The sequence below is a fragment of the Sinohyriopsis cumingii genome, chromosome 1, assembly GCF_028554795.1.
Source record: "Sinohyriopsis cumingii isolate HCF-2022 chromosome 1, ASM2855479v2, whole genome shotgun sequence".
Lineage (NCBI taxonomy): Eukaryota > Metazoa > Mollusca > Bivalvia > Unionida > Unionidae > Sinohyriopsis > Sinohyriopsis cumingii.
In genome coordinates this window covers 34,706,528-34,724,471 of record NC_142961.1, presented here as the reverse complement: position 1 = coordinate 34,724,471, position 17,944 = coordinate 34,706,528, and the positions used below count along the sequence as shown (strand labels likewise).

General features: G+C 33.9%; 1 protein-coding gene across 5 annotated transcripts in view; it reads left to right on the top strand.

Moving 5' to 3' along the window:
• Positions 1-7,796: 7,796 nt before the first annotated feature.
• LOC149806683 (guanine nucleotide exchange factor C9orf72-like) overlaps positions 7,797-17,944 on the top strand; it is a 43,523-nt gene continuing 33,375 nt past the window's right edge. Inside the window, exons 1-2 of one of the 5 annotated variants that reach the window (XM_089956495.1) lie at positions 7,797-7,835; positions 14,390-15,761. In XM_089956495.1, coding sequence (XP_089812621.1) covers positions 15,216-15,761 — 546 coding nt within the window. In that variant the 5' untranslated portion in view covers positions 7,797-7,835; positions 14,390-15,215. The other 4 variants (XM_089956486.1, XM_089956500.1, XM_089956509.1 and 1 more) reach the window with 4 other exon arrangements.

Below are 17,944 nucleotides of genomic sequence, written 5' to 3'. Positions count from 1 at the left end.
GACAAATTTTAAAAAGCTATCCAAAGTTCCTATAATGCTGACATTGATGTCGGAGACAGAAAGTTTATGCACAAACTATTATGCCTCAAGCTATTAAGTATGCTGGAGGTGGAGAAATGTGTGAAAAACTTTGCTATGCCAAGACAAGTCCATGTTTCTATGCAATATGCAGACATTGATAAAACTTGTCACTGCATAAGCTACTTGTTAAATTTAAGTAATATAATTGAATTGCATATTAAAGTTGACTAATACATAAATCTATACCTACATTTACCGAAAACTTATAAAAAGTTAGGAAAAAGTCTCAAAATCATTACTGTGGCTACTTTCCACTATAAGCAGTGTTAAACTACTTACTTTTTAATATAAAGCTGAATAAAATGCATACATTATTGAACAAAAGAGAAACAAAGCAAACCTTGCAATCACTCAATTACAGTCAAAGGGGAGATAATACACCTTGATTTGGCAAACCAAATAGCAAGCTCTAATTTACAGCTAAATGATTCCTTACTATTACTTGATAGTAAGTGCAGAGCAATGTTGGCTTTATAAATAGCTTTTGTTTCAAATATGAAAAAATATTTCTGACATGAAGCTTGTTTTCATTTATTCACAACAACATATATGGTGAACAAAACACATATCAGTTAGTGCACACAGGAAAGAAATGCTGAGATTTGGAATAATGTGTTCTGAGAGCACCATTTGCAACACCCTGACTATAAAGGTTTTCTATCATGGGACTTAGTACGTGAAGAAAAAAGAGATCTGGTGTGGTGGGAGAGAGCAGTGTGTTCACCATGCAGTTATACATCAAGAATGTTTCAACTGTATAAGAGAGGTTGGGGAAGAAAAACTGCCTGTGTAAATAATGCAATACAGATAGGACTTTTGTAGACTTATATTGGGAATGCAGGGTTGAAAACTATTATTTTCAGTGAAAATGTCCCTCCCTGCTCCCTCAACAAAAGGGATGCAGAAAAGTTCCAATACTGTTTGCCCAAAAATTTAATGTACCAATATGAGAAACATGCTGAACATATAATAGGTGTCAAGGAGTTTAATTTTAGGATAAGAAATAAGACAGATATAATAATTGATATTCAATGTGACTCGACACATAATAATGCAATTTACAGGTTGAGGTAATGCAGCATGTGCAGTTTTATGCACAGTCCTTATTTTTACAATGTTCTATGCTTTGATCTGCTGAGTGTGTCTCTAAAGTTAAATGATCAGTATTGATACATAAGTGATTGTGACATAAGTGGCTTACATATAAAATCTTCCCCCACCCCTTTTTGGGGAATTGTTGCATGTGTTAAATGGTATTTAACCATATAGGCCAATCTGTGGGCACCATCATATGAAATTCTGCCATCAGGCCATACTATGCTCTTTTCCCCATGGCCAGAGCTATCTACTTCCAGTCTCCAGTGTATAAAACCATCCCCATCTGTCTTTTGTATAGAATTTTTCTTCAAAATCACAGGCAAACCATGGAATAAAGACTCCATTATGATTGTCATATGCAGAAACCACCAAAATGATACTCTGGATGCACATGGTAACCATGGAAACAATAAGCTCCTATTATGGTATAGGTCACATATAGGACACACAGTACTAATTCAACTCCAATAGTAAACATATGGAAACACCATCATATTGAAAATTCAATAACTTAAAATTTCTGGGTGCTGATGATGAGACCTATAATTCTCATGCACATCTAACCTTGGTGCAAGCTTATGTGTGGAGAACACCATATGACCCACGGCATTTTGTTTACATACATGTGCATGAAATACATGTTATTGATTCTGCGCCAAATGAATTAGGTGCTACTTTCAGTATTGAGTACTCCTGAGTCAAGCCTGTAAGAATGCTAAAATTGCATCAGTAGAAATTTGTCTATATTTTTTTAAAATTACATATAGGATAAGCTCTCAAAAGATATTTTTATGAAAATTTTAATTTCCATTATTAACCAATTATGGCCCACCAAACCTGTAAATACTCTATTATTTCTTCACCCATTTCAAGACTGGTTCACAGTTCCTCCGTATAATTAGTACCATGTGTCCTTCAGTTCGCATTGTAATCCTATCCAAATACCATGATATTCAAAATTCAATAACTTAAAAGTTGAGTGCTCATGATCAAACCTATATTTGTCAGTATAGATGAAACCTGGGTGTCATCTTCTGTGTAGAGGAAAGGATATGAGCCATGGCATTTTCTGGACCTGCATGTGTTTGAAACATGTGCCTTCAATTCCGCACCAAAGAGTCAGGTGCTAATTTTAGCAATGAGTTTTCCAAACTCAAGACTATTAAAGGACTGAAATTCCATCAATAAAACAATGTCTCTATTTTTTCACTTACAACTAGGATAAGCTCTCAAAAGATTCTTTTTCCTAAAACATAACTTACATTATTAACCAATCCTGGTCTGCCAAACCCATATACTATATACTCTATTTTATGTTCACCTATTTCCAGGCTGGTTCCCATTTTTCCATATCAGTAGTACTGTGTGACCTAAATAGGTATCGAGTTGAGAAGCAGTTAAAAACCTACTCAGGTCAAAATGTACCTAAATTAAAGCAAGCCCCAATATTGTTTTAGTTTTGTATGTTGCAAGTTTTGTATATCATTTGATAAGTAATTCATCATAGGTTGTGAATAGGCATGGCTAGCTTTAGATTGATTTCTTTGATCAAGACTATAAATACCAAAACTTCTTGGCTGCTGATAATAATAATAATAATAATAATAATAATAATAATAATAATAATAATATTAATAATAATAATAATAATAATAATAATAATTGAGACCCCTTTAGATTTTTATTTGGCATTAGTCAGGAGGAAGAGCCCTAACTCAATGCTCTAAGAGATGTAATTTGCGAATTAAATTTGCCTGTAAGGTGTGACTTATTGTCGGTAAGCTGGAGTTGCAATTTGGAAACATCAACAAACCAAACTAGATACAGTGTATATCGATATATAGCATACGACAATAAAAACAAGTCCATTGTGAAATACAAACATTTATAGCACAGAGTGGAAGTTTTCACAAATTAATTTAAAACTTATGCTATGTTTATCATCGTGTAATCAAATCTATAGATGTCAATAATACTTGGTGTTTTAAATCCATTTATGTCATTAATGACATGAATGGAAATATGGATCACATACCTGTAAAAAAAATAGTAGTCCACAACAATCTGTTTCCCAGTACCCCATAATGTGTTAATTCAATATGTCTTTCAAATAAACACTTAAACCGGTGTTCAACAGATATAAACTTCTAAGAGAGTGACAGGTGTATGGTGAAGATGTTTACATTTGCAGCATGCACACATGGAGAGAATGTTGGGATATCTATATGTCACTTTCATGTACTGCGGTTGAAATTTCTTTGGATATTGTACTTGTGGAAACTGTACATGATCTAAGCACACAGCTGTCATATAAAACCATATATATGGTAATTCATTCATTGACTTTCAGAAGCTGTTATTGTCTTAGGCAAAATTCATTTTTCATTTTTTAATAACTGCTAAAGATAGCATACTTTAGACTAATTCAGGCTGATATTTTGAGCACAAAGAAGCAGCCAATTTAGTTAGCTCTATGCTTGAATATATAAATATATATATTACAGATGACACGGCTCTGCAAATGTTTTGTTTTCAACCAGTGTCACAGTAATGGATTACACTTTAAGGTTGACTACAACATCTAAAAATGTCCACGTAGATTAACTTCAATTTTGCCAATGTTTTTCTCAGGTAATGTAAATTGTGACCTTCTAAAGGAATTTAATAATAATAATAATAATAATAATAATAATAATGACATTATTTAAAGAGGGTAACAAAATTAGCTAAGAACTAATCTACCTTGAGGCCCTCATACAAAGGAATTTATTTATTTTAGCTGCATCTCTGAAGCCACTGGATATATTGGGTTTGGAAAAAGGAAATAGAGTGGGCATTTCTAATCTCAACTAGAATACTATTCCAGAGCAGAGTTCCAGAGTATTGGAACTTTCTTTTAAATAACTCCTTATTTGGTTTGGAAATTTTATAATGTTTGGTAGACATGGATCACATGTGGGGAGTATTACCAGGTAGCCTATACTGGAATAGTCATTGTAAATATTCAGGAGCACTATTATGGGATATCCTGTACATTAACTTGGCTTTTCTCAAACAGATTCTGTCTTTAATAGGTAATATTTTTAACCTATCAGCTAAATTTTCCTTTCTTTCTTTCTGGATTGATATAAGTCTTAATGCTCTTTTTTGAAGCTGTGCCAGCTTTGCTATGTTTTTATCATTTGAATTACCCCATAATGTATTACAATAGTCTAAATAGTGTTGTATGTAACTGTCATAAAATAGTTTTCTGTGCCTTTCATGGAGAAAATGTCTTACCATTGACTTTTTTACTGATATGTTTGATGGTTCAGTCCATAACAGGTTATTATCTACCAGAACACCAAGTAGTCTATCATGACAGACCATTTGCAAATTTTTATCCTTCCATGTCATAGTTCATCACTATCTTGATTTGTCCTTTTCTGCGGTGTTGAGATAATTAATGTAGTTTTACCAGTATTTACCACCATGCCATTGCATGTGCACCATTTTTCCAGTTTGTTTAGGGCATTCTGTACAGAAATTTTGAGTTCATGCTTTGTGTTTTGGATGTCTGACAATGTTGTGTCATCTGCATAAAGATATGTAGATGATATTGAGTCTCTTAGTGAAAGTGGTAGGTCATTAATAAATAAAATGAATAGTAATGGACCTAGAATTGAGCCTTTTGGTACTCCATATCTAATTGCCAGGTTCAGACAGAACATTATTTATGTAAACATGTTGTGTTCTCTCACTTAAGTATGAAGTAAACCATCTAATTGTTCTTTCATCACATTGGTAGATTTTCAGTTTCTTCAAAAGGATTTCATGATCCCCCATGTCAAAAGCTTTCCTGAATACAGATCCTATTATTCTACCTTGGTCAAGTGCTTGAAGCCATTTATCAGTTAGGGAGATCAAGGCAGTTTCACAGGATTGATTAGGGTGTAACAGCAAGTGTTTAGTTAAATATGACATAAATGAGTCATGGGCATGTTTTTCAATCAATTTTGACAAGTTTGGTAGTATTGAGATTGGTCGGTATAAGTTATCAGCATCATCCTTAGAACCAGATTTGTGAATAGGAGTTACTTTTGCAGTTTTCCATATTTTGTGGACAGACGCTTTTGGTCTGTTGTGGTTTATTTTTAGGCATTCTTGAGGGCGTGTTCTCCCTATTACATGAATGTATATTAAGAGGTCAACAGTTCTGACACATTTTGAGATGTATTCAGAGAGAGATAGAGAGAAGAAGAAGATGAAGAAGAAAATGATGATGATGGTTGGGATCAACACACAGACTTAACAATTCGATGATTGAAAATGAAAACTGAAAAAGAACTCTAGGGTCTCTGAGATGCTTGACACTCCTAACAAAATCAATGATTCTAAATTCTTTGTTACCACAACAAGGACAAGGCAGAAAAAGACATCAAAAGGAAAAAGCAGGAATAGACTTCAAAAGCTTTTAAAATCCCACAAACACGCTCTAAGTAAGAAATGAAAAACAGCAATCAGAGCATAAGATATTTTTGAATACTGATTCTTTTTAATTTTACATGTCAGAATTACATGTCATGCCTCGAAGACCAACTATGGTGAGGATGCAGTATTTCCAATGTGTAGAATTTCATCCCATGTCGTCTTTGATTACCTTTGAACATATCAAATTTGAAATCAAAGGACAAACCGAACAATGCATCTATCTGAATGACAGTTACTTTTACATATTTGAAGGATGAAGTTCACAAAACAGACAGTAGCAATCCAGGCACCGCTGCTAGAGTAGCCTCGTTAACATTTTCATGCTTTCTTTATTTAGTGAAGTGGAAGTTATATAACAAACTAGTCAGCATGGTCATGTACCTTTAACCAGCTTACCTGGAGAATCTCTTCATGTTGAAGAAGCAAGTTCAGAACGTTAACATGGATTCTTTAGTGTTGTCGAAACCTGACACTTTGGATTCTTTGAACACCCAGTTTTGACTGCAAATGATGATTTTTACAATGTTAGATTTATAGACCACTAAAAGAAAATGAAATGTGGGCGTAGTTTGAAAAGATGAATTTTTTTACACCTGCACACGTGACTGCAAGACAAGTATTTGTTGAATGGTGTGGATGAACGTCTGAGACTAAATCGAAGTAACACTATGTTCCTTTTGATAGCTAATGCTAACAAAATGAATATTGAAGAAACCAGACCTTACGTGTGGAAGTCTTACTTAAACTGGGAAATGACATTAAAGTCAATCTCAAAGGCAAAGGAGAATGACAGCCAAGTATTCTTTAAGTGGATGCGAGTCGAACATTCACCATTCGAAGATCATATTTTATAGGTGAACTGCCAAAACGTTTACTTATTGATCATTACTAATGCAGCCTTCAACGGAACTTTGTATCCCAATCAGTGGCACTTGACTTCCAACAATTTAGCATGTCTAAGACAGAAGTCATGTGTGTACCAGGCCCTTTTAACTTAACTGTGCACAGAAAATTTACTTACTTTTCTATTTTAAGCTTCATAAAAATTAGGAAATATCAATTGACACAGAATTTCGTACAATTATTATTCAAGAGGACGTGATTTCTGAGGATTTGACTTCAATACAGGCCAATGCAGCACTGTAAGACATTTCCAGCCAATACAATCAGGCCTACATCTGTTTGTACTGGCTCTTTTGAAGACACTGAACATCGTCTTGTTTGGAGAATTTGACAATACTCTGAAAATCACGTTTGTCAGAAGTGATTTTAAAGGTAGAATATGAATCTTTAAAAATAGACAAGAGGATCTTTTCTATCTAGGACAGCCAGGGCTAGATTGGGTGGTGGGGTGGGGTGGTGCCAGATCGGGTGGTGGGGTGGGGTGGTGGAATCCAGGGTGTCTGCACCCCCCCCAAAAAAAACCCACACATTCACTTCTACCTTAAAATTTGATCATCGTGTTATTCTTGCGCATGTTTTTTGGATATTATGCACACTTTAAATAAAAACACAAACAGTATTTTTCTTTATGACCTTTCGAGGAAAGTCAGGGACCTATTTAAATTTTGCCCCTGTCCCCCCCCCCCGCAACAATTTACCTGGTCCTGCCCTGACAGCTGCAAAGACACTAAGTGGAAAAGGAGAAGACAAAAGAGGACATAGAAAAAAAGTCATGTCGAACGTTAACAAAGGGGATGATGGTTCCTAACCAGAACATTGGCACAGGAGAAGAAGTAATGATAGCATGAAAAACAAAGTCATGGAGGTTTTGTTTTTAAAATGCAGTTTTGTTTTTAAAATGCACATCTGAAGAGAGGCCAAGCTGTAAACGCTATAAAACATATTACACCCATCAATCATATGCCAAATTTAAAGGAATTAAAAGTTCTTTTAACAGTTCATCAGCTTCTCAAAGTCATATTTTTAAATAGCAAGTATAACCAGTGAGAAAATCAGGTGACAAATCTTGTTCTTTAAAAATTGAACCCATTACAAAATAAGAAACTTTAGAGTGCCACCTTTACTCATTCAAACCAGACCATCGACGTTAAATAATTTTTTTTTTTTTGTATCCAGCAATACAAAACTCGGGCTCCATGCTTTTGTCCCGAGCATTATCCTCATACATTTTTCAGGGGAAGTAAATCTAATAGAAGGAGTTTGACACCGTTCTTCGATGCGAGGTGGCTAAGTAACTTCCTTAAATATCACTGAACTTTATTCAGGCGCGTACGATTAAGCTTTATATTTATAATAATTAAAACTTTACTTAGTCCTACATGTAAGACCTCGACGCTGATGTTTATGTTTTGGGCGTAGCACTAAAACATAACTATGTGATCGTCTTACATGTAGGCGAATAGCAGAGAACTCGCCCCATGGAGAACTCGCTCTGGGAGGACTCATCCCAGGTGTCAGGAGAAGTCGCCCAATGGTGGTCGGAGAGGTCGCCCCGCTTCGCCTGGAGAAGTCGCCCCAAGGATCATATATAGTAATTCTGAGATGTCGCCACATGGTTGTTAAGGCTTTATTTATTGTTGTTTTTCTTCAACTTAATAACTTATTAAATCTATAAAATTTGCAATTTTTCAACTTTTCCGTATGATCAACTCCCCTTCTGTACATAACGAAAAATAAGTGTTATCTGTCCCTTTTGCTCTGCTCTTCAAATCATTTGATGCATTTTATTTGGAAAAATAGAGAGGGTGTAAGCATGATGTGATATCGGCAGTTTTTTATATGAAATGGTTCCAACTAATAACCTAAGTCATCCTGAGATGACTTTATGGCATGGACCTCTATAACCCGAAATCAACTGAATTGGCGATGACCGTCAATAAGCCAAAGGGTTATAGTATCATCTCTCTAAATATGAATCGCGTAAAAGATGATTTAATTCTGTTATAAAAAGGTTATCTGGGTGACAAGTTTTGGGGCGACTTCGCCAACCACTCTGGCGTGAGTTCTCCCAGGGCGAGTTACCCATGGGGTAAGTTCTCCGCATACCCTATTTACTAATGAACAGAGAAGGCTTACGCTTAAACAAGCATGTTACCAATTTTTTCTCTCAATATAATGGGGCACTTTAAGTTGTAACTCGAGTAGGTCAAAGGGTTAGACCAACAAGTAGGTCACCACATTTTTAATTCTTTTTTTTGACTTGGACAGAAGTGGACACCTACTTGTTGGTCTAGGGTAATCCTACAATGTATGTCATGACCCTGATAATTATATTTATGGGCGATCCAAAAACATAAATATCAGGGTTGATGTTGTCTTGCATTGTAGGACTAGAGTAAGGGTTGTTGTTTCTAGTCTTGGTGATTTTTTTTTGCGAAAATGTAGCCTTGACGTGGTCGACATACACAAAGTAGAGGTACTAATATTGACACTTGGATGTGTATTGTGAACCCTCATCGCCCCTGGATTGTTTTGCATTTGACAAAGCAAATAACAAAATCCAATATAACATAACCCAGAATTGAAGTTCTTAAATGGATCTGAGATTTTCTACAGATGGGAATTAGTAAACTGAGTTAGTTATTAGTTTTGCTATGGCGGACATTTGTTTCAAGAGAGAGATAGAGTTCTGTATTTCTGACTAGTTTGAACTGACTTCTCTGGATGGACAGTTTACTTAACTTTATCTGACATCCTCATTTAATATTCTCACACCACACAGTTTGATTTTACCCTTACCAGTTTTACAAACAAATGGCATCAAGGACATAAGAAATGCACAAAACTTTGTGAATTCATTCATTGATTTATTATTTCAAACCTGATTGTTGCAATAGGGTCCCCAACACTCTCAACATGTTGATGTTTCAAATCAGAAGGGAGTTTTTTCGCAGCACAATCTCAATATTTGCTTGGGCCAGTCTGTATTTTAAGCAACAGATCAGCTGTAGTTCACAATCTTTAAAAATGCCATGTCAGTAAGTGCATACATTTTGGATTTACATCACTTTGAACACATGTATACAAGAGTTACTCAGATTTTTTGGCTCAATTTGTTTTAGACATTACAACTAGACATTGCAAATATTGCACACTGACGACAGATTTTACTAAAAACGACTATTCTAGAAACCAGAAATTGACTGCTTGCAGCCTGTTTGCTTGTTTATATCAAGAGCATCTGTTTGCACTGAAACACCAGTAATTGTACAGTGTTAGGGATACTGCCTGAGATTAGGATGAATCCCTACTTGTCATGTGTTTGATCATTGTTATCTTGGAGATGATCAGCCATTGTGTTATTGCCTGTTTTGAGTAAATAATAACATTAAATGTGAAATTAATGGATGGAACAGCAGCAATCTGCGCAGAGATATAGCTAGAACAACATGAGCCCCCATATACAAAATATAGCAATTACATAAAGAAAATGAAATTGAATATGACATTTGAATGATATACTTTCTCTTAGAAACAGAGTTACAAAATTTATATGATATTCAATTAGCCATTATGTTACACTGATGGAACAGATTTCATCATATGATTGAGTGATTGATTGAAACTCATATTGCCAGCATATCAGCATCACCTGGTTGCTTCTGGTCTTTTCCAAATCACTGTTGTTGATATGTTGCCATTGCCTTATTTATTTTCCTTCTCTATCCTTTAGCCTTTTTGGGTCATCAAATGTCTTGATTGTTGACTGTTCTCTTTTCCACTGTGCAGTAGAGGTATGGAGCTATTTTTAAATTCAGAAAAAAATATATGTGTATGTGTGAATTGGATTTTTAACGTAGCTGTAAAAAGATGTCAGTCATATCGCTACAATGTTGGCAGTGTGGCAGTTCATAGTGATGTCTAGCATTGGGGCATCATGCCCCATGATGTCCCACCCAGTTCACATTGTCCTTTCACAGGTCAAACCAGTGTTAACACTATTAATGCTGAATGCCTTGAGAGGCAGCTGTTAGTACCTTTCTTTATAAGTCTTTGGTATGACTTGGCTGGGGTTTGAACCTGTGACCTCCTGCATCAGAGTCAGATGCTTTAACCACTAGGCCGCAAAAAATAATAATATCCCAATCTAAATATGTGTCAGATTCTTTCTTCTCCTGGCATCTATAATATTCCTACTCATTTACGTCAGATATAGTCTGTTGTAATTCAACAGAACTAAGCTATAGTCTGGTCACCAGCAGAAACACACTCATCCTGTTATGAGAAAATTAATATCTTTTTAGTCACTACTTGCATTTGTAGTTGAGAACCTGACATAATTAGACCTCAGATAAACCATCATTCCCCACTGTGGTTATAAATTACCAGCTGAACTGTATCAGTTGACACATATTTATAATGCTTGAACCATTGATTCTTGGTTGAAAAGTATTCACAACTTAATTACTCAAATGAATTAGTGGACTTCACTCCTTTCCCTAAATATGTTACTTTGCTAAAAAAAATAAATTCTCAGCATACATGATTCAAATTATTTAAGACAGATAAAGTAATTCTCTGAATGCATATCAGAGTAATGCATGAAATTCCTACAGTACATGTCCCATAGACAATTTAACAAGAAGAATCCTTTTTATTGATTTTTGGCACAGAATTCTGGCATGCTTTAGAAACTATGACTAGTTTTGCAAAAGGAATTTCTGGGAATACACCCCATTTCGATTAGCTTATCCAGTCAGGATTACGTTCTCTAACTGCCAAAAGTTTATCACTCCAATCAAAGCCAAAATAATCCTTTGTAGCCACTTTATTGATAACTATTCTGCAAAATATAATTTCATGACACCTGTTTTAAATGGCCAAAGTTTCCTAAAATTTTCTCTTGTTCTTCTCAACTCTTGTCCTTTTCCGCTATTGACCTTACATTAACATGGCCTCTTCCATCTGTTTGACCCTTATCAAATGGACTGTAATTAAAATTAATTTCATGCCCCAACAGAATATATACCATCCCTTAGTCAGCAATTTATTGCCAGCCTAACCCACACATCAGACTTACTGGTCACATGTTACTCTGATCATGATAGAATGTACTGCAAAATTATTTCTACATATTTTTGTACCATGACAGACCCCTTGGCAACAGTTTAGAAATAATATATCAGTGAATAAAATGACTAAGTTTTATGCATTTTTTATATCCTTAATGCTTTTTTTTGTTAAAATTAGTAAGGTGGTACAAACAAATTGGAGGGTATGACAGTACTATAATGGACCATAATGATTTACAACTTATACATAGGTTTAAATAAAACACCCAAAATATGCCTTTGATATGCATAATTTACAAAGGATATGGTCTTTAAATATATATTACACAAAAATAACAGAAACGTAATGTGGTGTAAAGTTAAGACTTTCTTTGCATAGCATATAACGTAATTTGGTTGTTTTAGTTTTTTTGACATGCTCATGTTTACTGTGTAAAATCTTGCTAAGATAGTTTTGTTTTTAAAATTGTTTATACAGTAGTAACATTATTTTCAGTATTTTCAGTTTCCCCTTTTTTCCCATTGTATGATTGCCAGATAACAAGTACCTTGCTAATATTGTGTATCACAGTTATTAAATATATATTTGTGTGTGCACAAAATATACTCTTTGTATTTATTTCATTATTACACATTTAAAAAAGGATCAGAAAACTTGATTTAAAAGAAATAGTTCACATTTTTTTTAACCTAGATTAAACAAATACACAAAATTGCCCTGTCACATTAGCCAGAATGTATTGATGTGGAGGTGTGCTTGGAGCTTATTTTGTTATTTACTGTAATAAAATTTGTAAACACCAAAAGTATAAGAAGCTTTTTTAATTTATTTTAAAATCCTATAGTTGAAATACCTTTTTTTGAGTCAGTTTTCCTACCTTGTGATTTTTAAATGAATAGTCCTAATTAGAGATGATTAAATTTTTTTTAAGTTACCATATTTGTTACCTGAGGGAGGTGTTCATCAGCAAATGCTAAATGGATGTGCTTTTAAGTTCAGTAAAAGTGGTAGAAAATAGACCAAGATGAAAATGATTATTTAAGAATAAATTATTGAACAAATGAAAATAACCTATACAAAAAAACAAATATAGATACAGCCATCCCCAAACATGCAGTCATAATAAATATATAAATAGAAAAGAAATAAAAATGATATTAACAATCTGTAAATCGATACATTTCTAGTAGCAGACATCATAGTGTACATCATAGTGTACATCATTCATGAGACTTTATGAAAGCATGGATTAAATTCGTAAAATTGACCCTAATTTCTTAACAAGGAATTCTCTGGATATATTTTAGCATACATGTTTTGTAATTTGAAAAAGGAATAATTCTTTGTATTTTGTGGTTTTGTTGTTTTGTACTGCATGGCATGAAGGACTAATATTTGACTTGGAACAGCTTACTGAGGAATCATACAAATGTGAAAAAAGAAAAGCCATGCAAGTATAAAATTAGAGTTTTGTGATGCATGGTCATTGGATGATTAGAGAACTGTTGTCTTTAGGTCCTTGGAAATAAGGGGAAAACACGAAATGTTAAGCCATGCTCATGAAGTCGTTTGATTTACTTATTTTGAAACCCCTTGTGTATAACTATTTGAATGTTTTTTTTTTTAAAATGTATTCTTTACTTAGTTATTTTTTACTGATGATGTCCCAAATTATATGTCAAATTCATTTTTTCAGTCAACACTTTTATTTGAAGATGGAACATGGTATAAAAGCTATAACATGTGAGGAAAGTTTGGAATGATATAAACAAGGAAATGGATGTATGGAATGCATGTATTTAAATTATGGAAAGATATGAGGAATGGAGTGGATGTTTAAAAGTAGGAAATTATATGAAGAATATAATGTTTGTATGGAAAGTATGGAATGGATGTATGGAAAGAATGGAATAATATCAAGAATGGAAAAGTATGGAACAATAAGAAGAATGGAGTGGATGTATGGAAATTTTGAAATGATATTAAGAATGCATTTATGTATGGAAAGTATGCAATGATATGAAGAATGGAATGGATGTATGCAAAGTTTGGTATGATATCTAGAATGGAATATATGTTTGTATGGAAATATGGAATGATATGACGAATGGAATGTATGTATGGAAACCATGGAATAATAAGAAGAATGGAAAGTATGGAATAATAAGAATGGAATATATGTATGAAAAGTATGGAATAATATGAAGAATGGAAAGTATAGAATGATATTAAGCATGGAATGGATGTATGGAAAGAATGGAAAGATATGAAGAATGGAGTGGCTGTATGGAAAGTATGGAATAATATTAAGCATGGAATTTGGATGTATGGAAAGTATGGAATAATATGAAGAATGGAAAGTATGGAATGATATTAAGCATGGAATGGATGTATGGAAAGAATGGAATGATATTAAGCATGGAATGGATGTATGGAAAGAATGGAATAATATGAAGAATGGAAAGTATGGAATGATATTAAGCATGGAATGAATGTATGGAAAGTATGGAATGATATTAAGCATGGAATGGATGTATGGAAAGAATGGAATAATATGAAGAATGGAAAGTATGGAATGATATTAAGCATGGAATGGGTGTATGGAAAGAATGGAATGATATGAAGAATGGAGTGGATGTATGGAAAGAATGGAATGATATGAAGAATGGAGTGGATGTATGGAAAGCATGGTATGGTATGAAGAGGTAAACTTGTATTTACATCGAAAATCTTGTACATTTCTTGTATTTTTTTTCTTCTTTAGGAAACTAAAGTATTTAAGCTGACTTTGGAATGAAAGAACACAACAATGCTGTTTCTCTACTTCAGAATGATCTGTGAAGACTTCCGATCAAACTTGAACCTGGATGGGATCTTGTGCTTAGACTAATCTACTTCATGGAGACTAAATTGACAACTATTTTTTAAGTCATCATCCTGTTTTGAATGTAGTTTACATATTTTTATGTATATGTTGTCAAATCAGGTTTCAGATTATAATCTTACTTGCCTAAATGCGAGCAGACTGGGCTGCACCTGTTGTGAACAGGGAAGGATTTATTCTGCTTTTCATAAATTATATCTTCTTTTCCTTGATTGTCCTCAGTTGTCTTTTGTTTATTTTGTGTCTTGCGCATTCAACCTCACCACCCTGGAACATCATGACATCATTAACAATCCTAGCCTTTAGTTTTGTCATGGTCAACATGATTCTTGCCGACTATGTTGTGCAAACCATTTATACGAAGAGAGATTTCAGAAACATTTTAGGATGTTGACAGACTCTGAATTACATGAATGATCCAAAACTTCCAAACTGGATAATAGTCTTTTATTTATTTAGTGTACTGTGAGAAATTTTAAAGACACATTTGAGATGAGTTTAAAAATATTAAAATTGAAAGATTTTCATGAATAAATGGCACAGAAAAGTCAATCGTAGTATTTCTTCATAAAGAAGATATGCAATTATAGCTGAAGCTATAGTGCTGTAGTTTATGTAAAATTATCAATTTGCATGTGACAGTATTTCATCATTATATCTGTGATAAATTTGATTCAGTGAATTTTCTTTTGGTGTCGATGTCATTATGTCAAGCTCAAAAATAAACACTGGAATGGTTCGTAATATGGATGTGGGAGTTATCCAATTTAGTGAGCCATTTTTTAAATCAACAGATGGATTCGGAATGTATTCAGCCAGAACACCTCTCAGCCCCAGCTCAGACTTTACCACGTCTATAATTAAAGATGTCCCTGACAGCATTTTCAGGGCGGTTCTGCTTGTACACTGGGATAATATTCTGGGGCCACGAATTCACCATGTGTGGACAATTGATGGTGCTCCAAGCTTGTCTTCTTCAGATTTGAGATGTATTACTGGACAGGTCCTTAGCAGTGAGATTTGTCGTGCTGTTGACAGTAGTTTTGTGGATTTTAAATTTTTCAATTTGACTGACAAAGAAATTATTGTGCCAGCATTTGTTTTCTGTGCCAAAGGGTCTTATGGATTGGGTGTCCATGGTCTGGCAGTAGTGCTGTCTCAGGGAGAACTCCAGCTGTACCTTGAGATTCATGAACTTCTTCAGAGATGCTTTCAAAGACTGGCTTACAAGATACGGGTCATTTTGGACACAGTACGTATCTACATTAGCAAATTATTTAATAAGATCCTGTAATAGTCGTCACATTGCCACCTAGTCAGTCATAAATCTGGCACTTATCCTGGTATCCATAGAAACAGTTGAATTACAGTAAACCCATAAGAGTGATGTGTTGTAAGTGAGGAAACCTTATATTGAATCATGTTCCAACAATACTGTATCCTGACACGCATTCAGATACACAGAGTATTGTAGGAAGTTAAGTCACATAATTGGTTCACATGTGACAAAACTGAAATAAAGTGAAATAAATTAAATAACAATATTATAACAAAAATGTGACCAATTTAATAACACCTGTAACCACACCCAAAATATAAAGAAGGCAGTGTTATCAGTGGAAATGGATATGACAGTGTTTGCATTTAGATATGAAAGATTAGTTTTAAAATCTAAAATTTTTAGAAGAACTAAATTTGGTGCAGTTTTTAGTAATACTTAGCTTACCTTTATTCAGATCTGAATAAAGGAATAAATTGGTCCCAGTGAAAAATATGATAGGGTAGGGAAAAGGTCACACATACACCCATTTGTAGTACTCTTGTGTGTGAATGGTCTTATGAGGTTGGTTTGTATGAAAATTTTCATCTCTCTCTCTCTCTCTCACATACACACACACACACACACACACACAGAGAAAGGAAAATGACAAAGTACATCATTGTTTTATTACATATCTTGGTTAATTTCTTAGCCTTAAAGGGTCACATTGAAATGCAAAGATTGTTCTCTAATTGTTCAGAAGATGTGTATATCATACTGCACTTGATCATCTGCAAACAAGTTTTTCATATCACTTTCTTCCCTTTTGTTCTTTTACTTGATATATGTATATATGACATTCCGGTTATCAGATACTTAAAGTATAACATGCTTATCCATTATTCTGATTGGTTTGTTCACTTCTTCATTTTACAGAACTGTACTACTTTACAGTCATCATTTTTCACACTTATTTCAATAGGTTTCTCAACAGCATAAGGGATTGTCTGTATTTTCTCCACAGCACATTAACAACAATTAAATGTTCTGGGTTAAATTTGCAACAGCAAAATGCAGATAGCCGCTAGTTAGTATTTCCATTTTGAGGATTTTGCTCTCTAACAGTCTTACACCACTCACAAATTACTTTTCATATACTGGTTTTATCTGATTCCTCTTTTTTCAGCCATGAGAACCTTTTTGCCGACTCTTGTCTCCCAAGTTCTTATGTTCATTGTTCTGCCACCATTTTATCAGTGTCTTTCAACTTGGTTGAGATGGTTTACATGTCTATAGTTTCTAAGTAATGGATAGAGTGAAAATCAACAAGGTTTTGTAAAATTAAAATAATTTATTTTCCTTGAACGTAAAGAGAAATTTTAAAAAGGACTTACAGTTCTGTGAATTACTTTGTAAATATTCCTAAAAGTTCTATCACAAGTCCAAAAGTATAGAGTTCTGAATGTGCTGATGTACCATTAGCCTGGAATAGTGTTGATGTGCTAACAGTATTGAGGTATCACAATGAAATAATCCAGAATGTTTCTAAATGAATTCACAATAATCCCAAAATAGTGATTTAGTCTGAAAGTATTATTGAGCACCTTGTAATTAAAGTGAATAATTGATATAAATGAATCCTCTCAAATAAAACCTAAACACAACTAAAAGACTGATTCCACTTGGTTGTTAAGATAGAAATGAGTAATTCTAAAAATAAACAACCCTAATATAAAACCTGTGATGCAGCTAGAGGACCAGGATCAGGGTTATCTTAATGGAAATTTCAATAAAACTGTAAACATAATTAATTTCTGGAATCTTCTAAAGTCAGAATTAAGTTTGTATCTAGAACTCAAATCCAGGAATATATGTCCATCTTACAAGTAATAATCTTAATATATAATCTTAAATCATAGACAAGAATTAGGTATGTAATATGTTCCTATAAAAAAAATGGCATTAGTCGTGTAGGCCTGAACTCCTATGCTCAGGTATGGATAAAGGTCAATCACACAATGCAAATTCAATATACATAACATATCATCATGGAAAAAAGCCAACACACAATGCGAATTAAATATACATGTTAATATATCTATATATGTGTGTGTGTGTGTGTTTAGATACAAATACACATGCAATTACCCACACATGTAGAGAGAGAGAGGATC